This window comes from Notechis scutatus, chromosome 8, assembly GCF_049901735.1.
Source record: "Notechis scutatus isolate UNSWTSFEM ecotype Mainland chromosome 8, rNotScu1.2, whole genome shotgun sequence".
NCBI classification, from domain to species: domain Eukaryota; kingdom Metazoa; phylum Chordata; class Lepidosauria; order Squamata; family Elapidae; genus Notechis; species Notechis scutatus.
The window spans coordinates 24,162,114-24,175,724 of NC_142016.1; the positions used below are offsets into that span (position 1 = coordinate 24,162,114).

A 13,611-nucleotide genomic window follows, 5' to 3' on the forward strand; every position below is an offset into this window, starting at 1 on the left:
GGAGAGAAGGAAGGTGTAAGAGGAAGAGAAAAGGAAAGAAGAAGAGAGGGAGGAAGAAAGGAAGGAGGGAGAGAAGGAAGGAAAAGGGGAAAAAGGGAAAGGAAGAAAGACAGGAGGGAGGGAGGGGAGAGAAGGAAGGAAGAAGGAAGGAAGGAAGGAAGGAAGGAAGGGAAAAGCGAAAGGACAGGGATGGAGGGAGGGAGGAGAAGGAAAGAAGGTGTAAGAGGAAGAGAAAGAAAGAAGGAAGGAGGGAAAAAGGGAAAGGACAGAGAGGGAGGGGGAAGGAGGAAGAGAAGGAAGTTGGAAGAGGAAGAGGAAGAAGGAAGGAAGGAAGGAAGGAAGGAAGGAAGGAAGGAAGGAAGGAAGGAAGGAAGGAAGGAAGGAAGGAAGGAAGGAAGGAACCAAGGACTCACAAGGCACCTGGCAGTCTAGGGCATAGCGTCATAGTGTCTCAGAGGAGCCATGTGCCTCATTACACAATTTAATCACCTACAATTTTGTCACCTCCATTTCAGAACTAACCAGAAACCGAAGGCGGGGCGATAAAATGGGACTGCGACTTGGCCAGGTGGGAGAAGATGCAGGCGAGACGGTTAAAAATAAAAGGTGAGGACACTTAACCTCTTTCTCTAGAATTGGGGTAGGGGGGGTGGAAAAGAGACCTCACAGTTCAAAAGGGATAGATCTATACCACACACACACACACACACACACACACACGCATGCACACAAACACACACAAATTAATCTTGCAGTGGGAATGCAGAGACTCACAGACGAGGGAGGGAGGGAGGGAGAGGGAGGGAGAGAGAGAGGGAGGGAGGGAGAGGAAGGGAGGGAGAGAAGAAGGGAAGGAGGGAGAGAGGAGGGAGAGAGAGGGGGAGGGAGAGAGGGAGAGAGAGAGGGAGAGAAAAAGAGAGAGAGATTGAGATTAGTCTCGTTCAGGGTGGAAGGGTGGAGAACTACAGAACCCAGACAGCCGGGGCCTTCGATGTATGACCAACACGGGCCCCAACATTTTGGTGGTACCTTGCTTGGTGGGACCTTGCTTCAGCGATTTTGCCCCGCTTTTACAACCTCTCTTGCCACCGTGAATCCCTGCGGTGGATCCAAGTCAGCAACCCAGATGCTAAGGGGAAATCCAGCTTGCCTGTCGACTCAGCTCGTCAGAAAGTAGCCTGACAGGCCACTGCCCCGGGGGACGTAAGTATGGAACCAGCTGCTGAGCGCCTTGAATTTTGATTGTGGGGAGCCTGCAACGGTTGCTAAGCGTGAAAAACAGTCATTTAAGTTCGCTTTTTTTTTTCCCCCAGTGCCGTCGGTCGCTGAACGAGTAGGTTGTTGAGGACTAGCTGCAGTTAAGAGCAATAGGGGCTCCAAGAACCACCTGTCACTCTTAATCATCACCTGGCCAGGTGGCTTAGGCCAGGGGCCTTCAAACTCGGCACAACTTTAAGACATGTGGACTTCAACTCCCAGAATTCCCCAGGCAGTTCTGGCCAAAGATTCACTACCAGGCTCATCAAAGCTGCCATCACTCCTCTCTCTCACACACACACATACACATCGATCAATCAATCAGATTAGAGCTGGAAGGGACCTTGGAGGTCTTCTAGTCCAGCCCCCTGCCCAGGCAGGAGCCCCTATACCAGAGGTCTCCAAAATGAGCCACTTTTAAGGCTTGTGGACTTCAACTCCCAGAATTCCTCCTCCAGTCATGTTATCTCAGGAATTCTGGGAGTTGAAGCCCACAAGTCTTAAACTTGCCAAGTCTTGGGCAAACTAGAAACAGAATATCAGAGTTGGAAGGGACCTTGGAGGTCTTCTAGTCCAGCCCCCTGCCCAGGCAGGAGCCCCTATACCAGAGGTCTCCAAAATTAGCCACTTTTAAGGCTTGTGGACTTCAACTCCCAGAATTCCTCCTCCAGTCATGTTATCTCAGGAATTCTGGGAGTTGAAGCCACAAGTCTTAAACTTGCCAAGTCTTGGGCAAACTAGAAACAGAATATCAGAGTTGGAAGGGACCTTGGAGGTCTTCTAGTCCAGCCCCTGCCCAGGCAGGAGCCCCTATACCAGAGGTCTCCAAAATTAGCCACTTTTAAGGCTTGTGGACTTCAACTCTCAGAATTCCTCCTCCAGTCATGGCTGGCTGGAGAATTCTGGGAGTTGAAGTCCACACGCCTTAAAGTGGCCATGTTTGAAGACCTCTCTCCCCCCACCTTCCCCCGCTTAGGCTGAAGAGCTCACCTGGTTACAGGTGAGGCGTTGGCTGAATCGAGGACGACTTCCGCAGGCTCAATCCGCACAGCCGCCCCTTGCCGTGATGCGGTCCTCCTACCTTCACGCCTCTGGGAGAGCGGACCGCAGCCGTCGGAAGTGCTCCGTGTGCGTGTGTGCAAAGAACCCATGGAATGACATGCTCGGGCGACCAGGTCCCACGCCTTCTCCCCCACCCTTACTCCGCTTGTGGCAAAGGGCGGCTTCGTGCAAATCCTGCCGGTTGCCGGCCGAGGCATGTTCCCACTTGAGAAACACCAACCCCCCAAAAAAATCCCTGTTTTCTCCATCAACCGCCTGCAGCCGTGCTGGAGCTCAGGTGCTTTGCAGCTGCTGCTTTCCACCCCAGAGCTCTCAACAAAACCCCAACACACACACACACCCAGTGGAGGTTCACCTGGCAGGTCTTGTAAACTGAGATGGGTAAAGCCCCAATTATGTCTGGTTGGGGGAGGGGGAAGCCAGGATAAACCAGCATCTTATCTGCATATGCAAAAGAGCTTTCTCCCTCGCCCAGGGGAGAGGGTTCCAGGTGAGCTCACAGCTGCGTCCTGAAAAGCAGCACTCCGCCCTACCTCTTGTCACCAGCCCCCTCTGAGAAGCAGAACCTCCTTATTCAGGGGGAGTCTACCTGCCAATCGGATTTCTTCCCTGAGAGATAAAAGTAAACTCTGAGTGGAATGATTCTTTTTTCTTTTCTTTTTTATTCTCTTCCAGCAAATCTCCCTTTTAAAAGTTCAAATCCACCCTCTTCCAGGGCATTTTTCTCGCCTCAGTCTCTCTAACTGTTGCAGAGGTGGTATTCAGCCGGGTTCTGGAGAACCGGTAAGTGAAGATGTTGAGGGAGAACCGGCAAATCCCACCTCGGACTGGAGATTTTACGGTATTCTTTTTCCCCTGCCGCGCCAACAGAACCGGTAGTAAAAAAAAAAAATTGAATCCCACCAGTTAAGCGGTTGGATGTCCGAAAGTCAATTCAGCCTCATGGTCAACTCATAAAACATTTCTATGCCCATTTTAGAGTTGCTAACAGAAAGGGAGGAGGGGGGAAAGGGGTTTGAAAAGAGCAGTGCGGCAGCTTGGAAATCGAAAGTGCATTCCGTGCATAGTTTTTCACAGATTTATAACTAGGGGACCGAAGTTTCTGCCCCGCAAAAAAATTAATTGGAGAATTTGATTGATGACTCTTGGCTATGGATGTGTCCCATTGGAGAATAGGAATTACGATACACCCAGCGAGTGGGGGAAAATCAGGGTCAAGGGTGACAGTGAATTATGTGTCTCAGAGTCGGCTACACCCAGACAGTGCCAATAGATTAACTCCCAAATAAATTCTGTTTAGTTTTGGAAGTTTGGCTCGAGACTCATGTTTTAATTGGTCGTAACTGCCAGAATTCTGACATCCATTTGGTAATAAGTTACATCAAGGGAATCGTTCAACTTTTCAGTTCATTAAATCAAAGGTGCAACAATTCTTTTTTTAGAAAAAGTGACCTGAGTTTCAAGTCATCTCCTTCAAAACGTGGGAAACGAGCCACCTTTAAACCGGGAATCCCTATTTATTATCCTGCTGCCATTTTTTTAAAAAATGAACTCATTGGCATCCTTCAGACGTTCCTTCACCTGGCGCCACATCAGTTGTGCCGATTTTTGACTCGAGACAATTCACAAGGAGCTCGGTCAACCACGGTCGGCTTTAAAACCCACGGTGTCCGACAGGAAGAAAATTCAGTTTTGTGATTCAAGTGGAGATCCTGCTGGGCGTGGGGAAAATCCCCTCGTTTCCTCGTTCCGCGGGAGAGTCCGTGTTCTCCTGGTCGTCCATTCCCACAATGTAACACTGGGGCAACATTTCTTCCAAGAGAATCCGAATTAACAGCGGATGAGAAACGGAAGGCAGGTTGGAGACATCCAAGCATTCCAAATTCCTGCAAGGGAATGAATGAGAGGGGGTTTTCTCATGGCTTCGATGGACCCCCTCCCTTTCCTCTGAAAAGAATAAGCCTGCCGTTTCCTTATTTAATTTTTTTGTTTCTAGCCTGCCTTTAATTGTTTTTAACAATAGCTCGAGGCGGTAAACGTACCTAGCAAAATGACTTCTTCCTAATTTCCCTGCAACAACAACCCTGCAAAGCGGGCTGGGCTAAGAAAAAAGGAATTGGCCCAAAGCCCACGGAGTCAGATTTCATGCCCAAAACGGGATTAGAACTCACAGCTGAGAGGTGGGTTGGGCTGAGGGAGAGGGACTTGCATAAGGACACCGGCTGGCTTTTCTGTCAAAGGCAGGACTACAACTCCCAGCCTCCTGGTGATTGGCCCAAAGTCACCCAGCTGTCTTTCATGCCTAAGGCGGGACTAGAACTCCCTGTCTCCTGGTGATTGGTCCAAAGTCACTCAGCTGTCTTTCATGTCTAAGGCGGGACTAGAACTCCCTGTCTCCTGGTGATTGGCCTAAAGTCACCCAGCTGTCTTTCATGCCTAAGGCGGGACTAGAACTCCCTGTCTCCTGGTGATTGGCCCAAAGTCACCCAGCTGGCTTTCATGCCTAATTGGTAATATTTAGCCTCTACCTCAACTTGATGTTTCTTCCAAAACTTTCAAAAGTCAAATATCAGAGCCCAGCTTGGACTAGTGGTAAAGGTACCAGGCTAGAAGCCAGGAGATGCTGAGTTCTAGTCCTGCCTTAGGTATGAAAGCTGGCTGGGTAACTTTGGGCCAATCACCAGGAGACGGGGAGTTCTAGTCCTGCCTTAGCCATGAAAGCCCACTGGGTGACTTTGGCCCAATCCCTAGGAGGCTGGGCGTTATAGTCCCGCCTTTGGTAGAAAAGCCAGCTCGTGTCCTTATGCAAGTCCCTCTGCCTCTCAGCCCAACCCACCTCTGAGGGTGAGGAAAGCAGGATGAAATTGTGTTGGATATGTCAGCCACCTTGAGTTATTTGTGAAAATAATAAAAAGGTGGGATGCAAATAAATAATATAAATCTCCCAGGGGCACCAGACTGTACCCGCTCTGGCTCACAGACTTGAGTTTGTGCTGGAAGAATTCAACATTCAAGCAGAGTATGTTGTAGTGGCGGTTAAAGAATGGGTTGGACTACATGACCTCTAAAGTTCCCTTCCAACTCAAGGATGCGGGGACTCACGCCGCCGTCGACGGCGCTTGGAGAAATCCCAGCTCTGCTTTTCTCTCTTTTCCCAGCCCCGGAGTGAAAGAGACCCTCCTGCTACAACGGCCGCGCTTACTGGAAGTGGTGGAGGCAAGGCAGCCCTTTCTCCGTGATCCGGGAACAGCCGGCCAAAGACAAGGTTTGCAGGGAGTCCGCAAAGGGGTGCAGCAGGCTCAGGCACCAGTTGTCGACGAGGGGGCATCCGCTCAGGTCCAGGTGCTTCAGACCTTTCAGGTTCGCTGTGGGGGGAGGGATCCAGGAGGAAAGGAGATTGGGACACGGGCGCCAAAACCAACGCACCACCACCACCACACTCTGAGCCTCCGGGAAACGTCTGCGATGCTTTGCATTAAACCGACGAAATATACAAGGCGAAGGTTGCAAGTGGCCCCATCACTCACGTCGGGGAGAAGTGTGAGGTGTAATTAAAAGCGGACGGGGCATCGGTTGTGAACGTGCGCTACGCCGCCCAGCTAGGGTGGCGTAGTGGCTGTGGGTGCCAGACGGGGAGTGGAGAGGCGAGCACCTTCAAGTCTAACCACCCACCCACCCAGCCCGGCTGTGAAAGTTTAGCAAGGGAGGTCTGAGCACCACAGGTGCTGCCGCCCATGGGGAAAAAAAGGGGAATCTGCTACGTAAGCACCCCGAAAAGAAAAGCAGGGTATAAAAACGATTCATCCAAGGATGGGGGGAGAGAGAGAATGGGGGAGAAGGGAGAGGGGGGAAGGGGAACAGGAGGAGTAGGAGGGGAGGAAAGGGGAGGAGGGGTAATGAGGAAGAGGGGGAGGGAGTGGAGGAGGGGAGGAGGGGGAGGAAGAGGGAGAAGAGGGAACGGAGAGGGGAAGAGGAGGAGGGGAAATAAGGGAAGGAGGAAGAGGGGTGGATGGGTAGGGGGAAGGAGAGGAATAGGGGAGGGGCAGGAGGAAAGAAGAAGGGGAGGAATGGGGAGGGGGACAGGGAGGAGAGGATGGGCAGGGGGAAGAATGAGGAGAAGGAAGGGGGAATATGGGGAGGAGGAGGAAGAGGGGCTGGAGGAAGTAGAGGAGGGGAAGAGGAGGAGGGGGGAATATGGGGAGGAGGAGGAAGAGGGGCTGGAAGAAGTGGAGGGGGGGGGGGGGGGGGGGGGGGGGGGGGGGGGGGGGGGGGGGGGGGGGGGGGGGGGGGGGGGGGGGGGGGGGGGGGGGGGGGGGGGGGGGGGGGGGGGGGGGGGGGGGGGGGGGGGGGGGGGGGGGGGGGGGGGGGGGGGGGGGGGGGGGGGGGGGGGGGGGGGGGGGGGGGGGGGGGGGGGGGGGGGGGGGGGGGGGGGGGGGGGGGGGGGGGGGGGGGGGGGGGGGGGGGGGGGGGGGGGGGGGGGGGGGGGGGGGGGGGGGGGGGGGGGGGGGGGGGGGGGGGGGGGGGGGGGGGGGGGGGGGGGGGGGGGGGGGGGGGGGGGGGGGGGGGGGGGGGGGGGGGGGGGGGGGGGGGGGGGGGGGGGGGGGGGGGGGGGGGGGGGGGGGGGGGGGGGGGGGGGGGGGGGGGGGGGGGGGGGGGGGGGGGGGGGGGGGGGGGGGGGGGGGGGGGGGGGGGGGGGGGGGGGGGGGGGGGGGGGGGGGGGGGGGGGGGGGGGGGGGGGGGGGGGGGGGGGGGGGGGGGGGGGGGGGGGGGGGGGGGGGGGGGGGGGGGGGGGGGGGGGGGGGGGGGGGGGGGGGGGGGGGGGGGGGGGGGGGGGGGGGGGGGGGGGGGGGGGGGGGGGGGGGGGGGGGGGGGGGGGGGGGGGGGGGGGGGGGGGGGGGGGGGGGGGGGGGGGGGGGGGGGGGGGGGGGGGGGGGGGGGGGGGGGGGGGGGGGGGGGGGGGGGGGGGGGGGGGGGGGGGGGGGGGGGGGGGGGGGGGGGGGGGGGGGGGGGGGGGGGGGGGGGGGGGGGGGGGGGGGGGGGGGGGGGGGGGGGGGGGGGGGGGGGGGGGGGGGGGGGGGGGGGGGGGGGGGGGGGGGGGGGGGGGGGGGGGGGGGGGGGGGGGGGGGGGGGGGGGGGGGGGGGGGGGGGGGGGGGGGGGGGGGGGGGGGGGGGGGGGGGGGGGGGGGGGGGGGGGGGGGGGGGGGGGGGGGGGGGGGGGGGGGGGGGGGGGGGGGGGGGGGGGGGGGGGGGGGGGGGGGGGGGGGGGGGGGGGGGGGGGGGGGGGGGGGGGGGGGGGGGGGGGGGGGGGGGGGGGGGGGGGGGGGGGGGGGGGGGGGGGGGGGGGGGGGGGGGGGGGGGGGGGGGGGGGGGGGGGGGGGGGGGGGGGGGGGGGGGGGGGGGGGGGGGGGGGGGGGGGGGGGGGGGGGGGGGGGGGGGGGGGGGGGGGGGGGGGGGGGGGGGGGGGGGGGGGGGGGGGGGGGGGGGGGGGGGGGGGGGGGGGGGGGGGGGGGGGGGGGGGGGGGGGGGGGGGGGGGGGGGGGGGGGGGGGGGGGGGGGGGGGGGGGGGGGGGGGGGGGGGGGGGGGGGGGGGGGGGGGGGGGGGGGGGGGGGGGGGGGGGGGGGGGGGGGGGGGGGGGGGGGGGGGGGGGGGGGGGGGGGGGGGGGGGGGGGGGGGGGGGGGGGGGGGGGGGGGGGGGGGGGGGGGGGGGGGGGGGGGGGGGGGGGGGGGGGGGGGGGGGGGGGGGGGGGGGGGGGGGGGGGGGGGGGGGGGGGGGGGGGGGGGGGGGGGGGGGGGGGGGGAGGGGGTGGAGGAGGGGAAGAGGAGGAGGGGGGAATACGGGGAGGAGGAGAGGAGGAAGTGGAGGAGGGGAAGAGGAGGAGGGGGAATATGGGGAGGAGGAGAGGAAGTGGAGGAGGGGAAGGGGAGGAGGAAGAGGAAGAGGAGGAGGGGAAGAGGAGGAAGGGGCAGGGGAAAGGAAGAAGGAGAGGAATGGAGAAGGGGAGAGGGAAGGGAAAGGAGAGGAATGGGGGAGAGAGAGAGGGAGAAGGAAGGACAGGAGGGGGAGAGAGGAGGAGGAAGGGGAGGGCGAGGGGCAGGAGGAAGGAATGGAATGGCGGTGGGGGAGAAGGGGAGAATACGGGGAGGAGGGGGGGAGAGGGAGGAGGAGGTGAGGAAGGACAGGGGGAAGGAGAGAAATGGGGAAGGGAGGGAGGGAGAGGGAGGAGGAAGAGGAGGGAGGGAGGGGGGGAAGGGCTTACTGCCACCCAAACCTTCCTTGGCCGATTCCTCACCAAAGTTTTTCAGGCCGATGTAGCTGATGAAGGAACCGCTGAGATCAATGGCTTCCAAGGACTTCCCACAATAGTCTAGAAAATCGATGTTTTCTGTCTGGTTCGGGTCCGCACGGTACCAATCCATTTGGTCCTGGAAACTAGGGCAAAATAAACCTTGTTTTTAATGGGGGTGGGGGGCGGGAGGGGGAAATAATTTTAAAAACCCTCCTGATCTCAACCCAGACGATTCTCGACTCACAGCCCCAACCGAGCCCACAACGTCTGTTCTTCAGTGAGCCGTGGCTTCTTCTTCTTTTTTTTTGCAGCATTCCCCTCCCCCTTTTTGGCCTTTTTTTGGCCTGCGTTTTCGCTCCCAGAAGGCTTCCCTGAGGCCCAGGAAGGCAAAAAAAAAACGGGGCGTGTGGGGCCTCTGTGCAGCACCCCCTTTTTCCCTCCTGAGCCTCGGGAGCGAGGGAGATCTCAGCACAGCTGATCATCGGAACAGCTGATCGTCAGGAGGGGGGAGAAATACCTTTAAGGAATGATAGGGCAGAGAAGGACGCGGTCAGCGATGTCGAACATGCACGCAATGTTGCGCATGCGCGATAAGGACTGACTGGGAGGGGAGGGCGGAGAGAGGTGGGGCCAACCCGGGGCACGATTTGCCGGTTCTCCGAACTGTGCAGAATCATAACAGCCAGTTCTATAGAACCGGTCCAAACCGGTAGAATCCCACCCCCTAGTTGAAAGGTCCAGGAATACCTGTATTTATACTCCGCCTGCATTGTTTGTCAGGATTCTGGGAGTTACTCCAATTACATCATGAGCCTCGAGCCATACTCCCAAAACTAAAAAAAGATTTATTTGAAGGTAACATTCTACCTCCGGCATTTACCTGGGCGTAGCCAACTTTGAGTTATGTAATTCACTGTTATTCTTGACCCTGCTTTTCCCACCTTCCCACCCCTCTGGGTGTATCATCCAATGAAACACGTCCATAGCCAAGAGTCATCAATCATGCTCTCCGATTAGATTTTTGCTCGACAGAAGCTTCAGTCATCTAATCAGTCTTTGAAGAAAATATGAATGGAATGTACTTTCGATTCCACACTGCCGTCTGCTCTTTGAAACTCCCCCCCCTCCACTTCTTTCTGTTGTCAACTATAAAACGTGTATACAAAATGTTTTATGAGTTGACATTGTTTCTCTGCTGAAAGAGTCGAAGTTAAGTTTGCCAGCTAATTTTAAGACCACAAATATTGTGGTCAAGTGGGAATCCAGGTATCTGTGGACAAAAATAGGCATCGCACATACCGGATGCCTCCGTGCAGCTTCAGGACAAAGATGGCGGCTCCGATCTCATTGCCATAACGCTGGTGTAGGTCAGCATCGTACCTGTGAGGGGAAACGATTTAAAAAAACCTCGAGAAATTAATTCTCTTGGTTATGGAAGACTTCCATGTGTCATGAGTGGACTTCAATTCCCAGAATTCCCTATCCAACATGAAGATTCAGACTTCAATTCCCAGAGTTCCCCAGTCAACACATTTAAAAAAGCATAGACTTCAATTCCCAGAGTTCCCCAGTCAAAGATGCAAGGACTTCAATTCCCAGAGTTCCCCAGTCAAAGATGCAAGGACTTCAATTCCCAGAGTTCCCCAGTCAAAGATGCAAGGACTTCAATTCCCAGAGTTCCCCAGCCTGTATGCTTGAAGATACTTGGATTTCAATTCCCAGAGTTCCCCAGCCAGCATGGACTTCAATTCCCAGAGTTCCCTAGCCACCATGCTGGAATCTACTCCATCTCTGTCCAATGCAGGAATCTTATTACTACAGCAAGAATTACAGGGCGATTCTTAGAGTTCCCCCCTTCTCCCAGATACACCTACTTGTTTCCTTTCTCCATTTTCCATCTCTTTAACTTCTGGCTGATTTCAACAATGGTTTCAATGTCGTAGAAGCGGTTGGAGAGATACTGAAATATTCTATTTTTCCAGGGATTTGAAGAAAGACCCTCGGAAGTGCTGCTGAACCGAGAGTATAAGGAGGTCAAAAGTTTTCTGGGCCGGAGCTGGAGAGAGAGAACGAAGCCGAGGCAATATTTTCTACAAAGAAGGAAACTCTTCTGGCTTGAGCTAAGAAGTGGCAGGAAAGTTGGTTAGGTTTTCTCAAGTCACACCTCCTGCAGGTCGCTAAACCTCGTTACAGGTTGTCCTCGACTTACGACCAAAGTTGGGAACCACAATTTCCATTGCTAAGCCAGGCAGCTCTTTGGTGAGTTGTGTCTGATTTTACAACCATTTTTGCCCCTGCGGTTAAGCATATCGCTGCCGTTGAGTGAATCAGGCAGTCCTTAAGCGAATTCTGGCTTTCCCTTCATTGACTTTGCTGGTTGGAAGCCAGCTGGGAAGGTCGCGAATGGGGAAATTCCATGCTCCCAGGACGGAGCAACTGTCGTAAGTACATGCCAGTTGCCAGGCAAGGTCAACTTAACCACGGAAGGCAGATTCACTTAACCACGGTATGATTTGCTTAAAGGATGGGCGATTCGGTTAACAGCCACAGCAAAAATAGTTGTTGGGAGTGGGAGAATATTTGTAGCTCAGGGTTGAAATGAGGGATCCTTGGTGTTTGCTTGTTTTCTTGCAGACATTTCATGACCCAACTAGATAACATCATCAGTGCTAGAAGGGAGCAGGGTTTGGAGGAGGAGGAGGAGGAGGACTGTGTGCTCAGCTTCTCTGAGCTTGCTTGTTTTCTTGCAGACGTTCCTTTACCAAACTAGGTAACATCATCCGTGCTAGACGTGAGTGGGATTTCCTCTTATTTTATCATCAAGGAACCCACCAAGAACACTCCCACCAACATGGGCAGGGATGCTAGATACAAAATGTCAGCAAACTCCATTCCCTACTAACACTGATGGCGTTACTTAGTTGGGTTATGAAATGTCTGCAAGAAAACAAGGAAGCTCAGAGAGCACCAAGGACCCCTCAAAAACGGTTGTAATATTGGTCACAGTCATACGTGAGACTGAACAACTGCATCATTTGGGATGGAAGCCTCAGTCACAATTGTGGTCGAAAGTCAAGGACTACCTGTATCCTGCAACAGGAGGGTTTTGTGGTTGAGGATAAAGGACACAGCCCAACTACAAATCGGACCCAACCCTGCCTGGTTTCAGGCAAACGCTGCCCTTGGCTTTGACAGTGAATTTTCCTCGAATTAACAGCACCACCAGCTGGTTAGCATTTTTAGCTACACAGCAAGTAAATGTCTATGGACATTCTCAGTCAATCCAGGTCACGGTTGTCCCAAAAGTGCTTTTTTCCAAAGGCAACTGGACTTTGTTTTTTCTTTAAAAACGTTGTTTCTCATCCAAGAAGTTTCAGAGCTGAAGAAAGCAAGTTGGGACCAAAGGTGGTATTCAGCAGGTTCTGACCAGTACTTGAGAACTAGTAGTGGAAATTTTGAGTAGTTCAGAGAACCGGTAGAGGAAATTTTGAGTAGTTCGGAGAACCAGTAGCAGAATTTTTTTGTAGCTCTAAATCCACCCCCCCCCCGCATCTCTTCTCTGCCTCCCAAGTCCCAGCTGAAAAGGGTCTCCTTTTATTGCCCTGCACAGGAGAACGGAGCTGGAAAGCAGGTTAGTGGGGTGGGGAGGGAAGGGGGATTTTGCAGTATCCTTCCCCTGCCACGCCCACCAAGCCACGCCCACCGAACCAGTAGTAAAAAAATTTGAATCCCACCCCTGGTTGGGACCATTTTCCACACTTATGGCCATTGAGGCATCCTCATGGTCCCGTGACCCAAATTCAAGACACTTGGCAACCAACTCCTATTTATGAGGGTAGCTGTGTCCTCAGGGTCAAGTGATCGATCCCCTTTTGTGGACCTTCCGACAAGAAAAATCAATGGGGAAGCCCAATCCAATTAATGACCGAGTTAGTAACCTTAACAACTGCAGTGATTCACTTAGCATCTGTGCAACAGAGAAATCCACTTAACAACGGTCTTACTCAGCAACAGAAATTGGGGGCTCGATTGTGGTCATATGTCGAGGACTACCTGTATTTTCAAGAGGCAAAGCTCTTTTGCAAAGGTAAACGTGCTTTTGTTCCCCCGAATTCAGGGAATAGATGCACTCGGGAGGCTTGAGTTCTGAGGCAACACAGATACATAAATAAGGGCAAAATAAATATCTAATAATGCAAAATATCTGTGAACAAGGCGGGAGGGGAGCTAAAGGAGAGGTTTGACAGCCCTGGGGGTCATTTCGCTCATAAAACCTTCATTGCCCTTCGTCGAAAACCGAAGTATCGAGTTCGAATCCGGTCTATTTCTGCTGAAATCGGTTTGCCACGAAAAGCAAAAAGAAAAAGAAAATAAATCTCACTATAAACTACTCACCAGCACCGACGGCGCCATCTTTAATCGCGTCACGTGACTCTAGCCGGCTCAAGATGGCCGAAAGGACCTGACTGGCTGAGAATGCGCGTGTGCGTATTTTCGGGCATGCTCAGTAGCGAGAAGTGAAACTCCTTTCCTTGCCCTTACTTGGCATTAGCGCCTCTTTGTGGCATAATATTTGAATTATTTCAATATTGGCATTCAAGTAGTATTTGAAAACGAAAAGACAGTCCTTGATAATGATAATAATAATAAAAAAAAAAAGTGCAACAATTAAAGAAATGTACGGTTCCTTCTAGTTACACTAAATCAAGGGTCTTCAAACTTGGCAAGTTTAAGACTTTTGGACTTCAACTCCCAGAATTCCTGAGTTAACATGACTGGAAGAGGAATTCTGGGAGTTGAAGTCCACAAGTCTTAAAGCTGTCAAGTTTGAAGCCCCCTCCACTAAATGGTTTATCACCAAATACATTGGTCCTGGTTGAAATCTGTGAATATTCTGCAGTAGTTCGAAGGTTGATGAAAGTTTTTTTTTCCATGCAAGAAAAACATTCTGCACATGGTCAGAGGCACTGTTTTCTTTGGGTAATTGCCCAAGCTATTAGCTCT

At 55.4% G+C, this 13,611-nt stretch overlaps 2 protein-coding genes across 2 annotated transcripts in view; both read right to left on the bottom strand.

The window, feature by feature from the left end:
• Nucleotides 1–2,380, bottom strand: part of B3GNT8 (UDP-GlcNAc:betaGal beta-1,3-N-acetylglucosaminyltransferase 8) — a 133,358-nt gene extending 130,978 nt beyond the window's left edge. Inside the window, exon 1 of the mRNA XM_087971189.1 lies at nt 2,248–2,380. The gene's annotated coding sequence lies outside the window, so the exon portion shown is untranslated. The remainder of the gene's footprint in view (nt 1–2,247) is intronic.
• A 1,248-nt stretch (nt 2,381–3,628) lies between these two features.
• DMAC2 (distal membrane arm assembly component 2) lies at nt 3,629–13,042 on the bottom strand. The gene is made up of 6 exons (XM_087971197.1): nt 13,003–13,042; nt 10,482–10,663; nt 9,907–9,987; nt 8,611–8,750; nt 5,522–5,684; nt 3,629–4,205 (listed from the first exon to the last, which is right to left on the bottom strand). The coding sequence occupies exons 1-6, from the start codon at nt 13,018–13,020 to the stop codon at nt 4,019–4,021; spliced, it is 771 nt and encodes a 256-aa protein (XP_087827323.1). The 5' UTR covers nt 13,021–13,042; the 3' UTR covers nt 3,629–4,018.
• Between the last annotated feature and the right edge of the window lie 569 nt (nt 13,043–13,611).

Coding starts and splice junctions, on each gene's coding strand:
- DMAC2 (XM_087971197.1), bottom strand. Junction 9,988..10,481: donor AAAATGGAGAAAGGAAACAA/GTAGGTGTATCT, acceptor TTCCCCTCACAG/GTACGATGCTGACCTACACC. Junction 5,685..8,610: donor CATCGGCCTGAAAAACTTTG/GTGAGGAATCGG, acceptor CTCCCCCCACAG/CGAACCTGAAAGGTCTGAAG.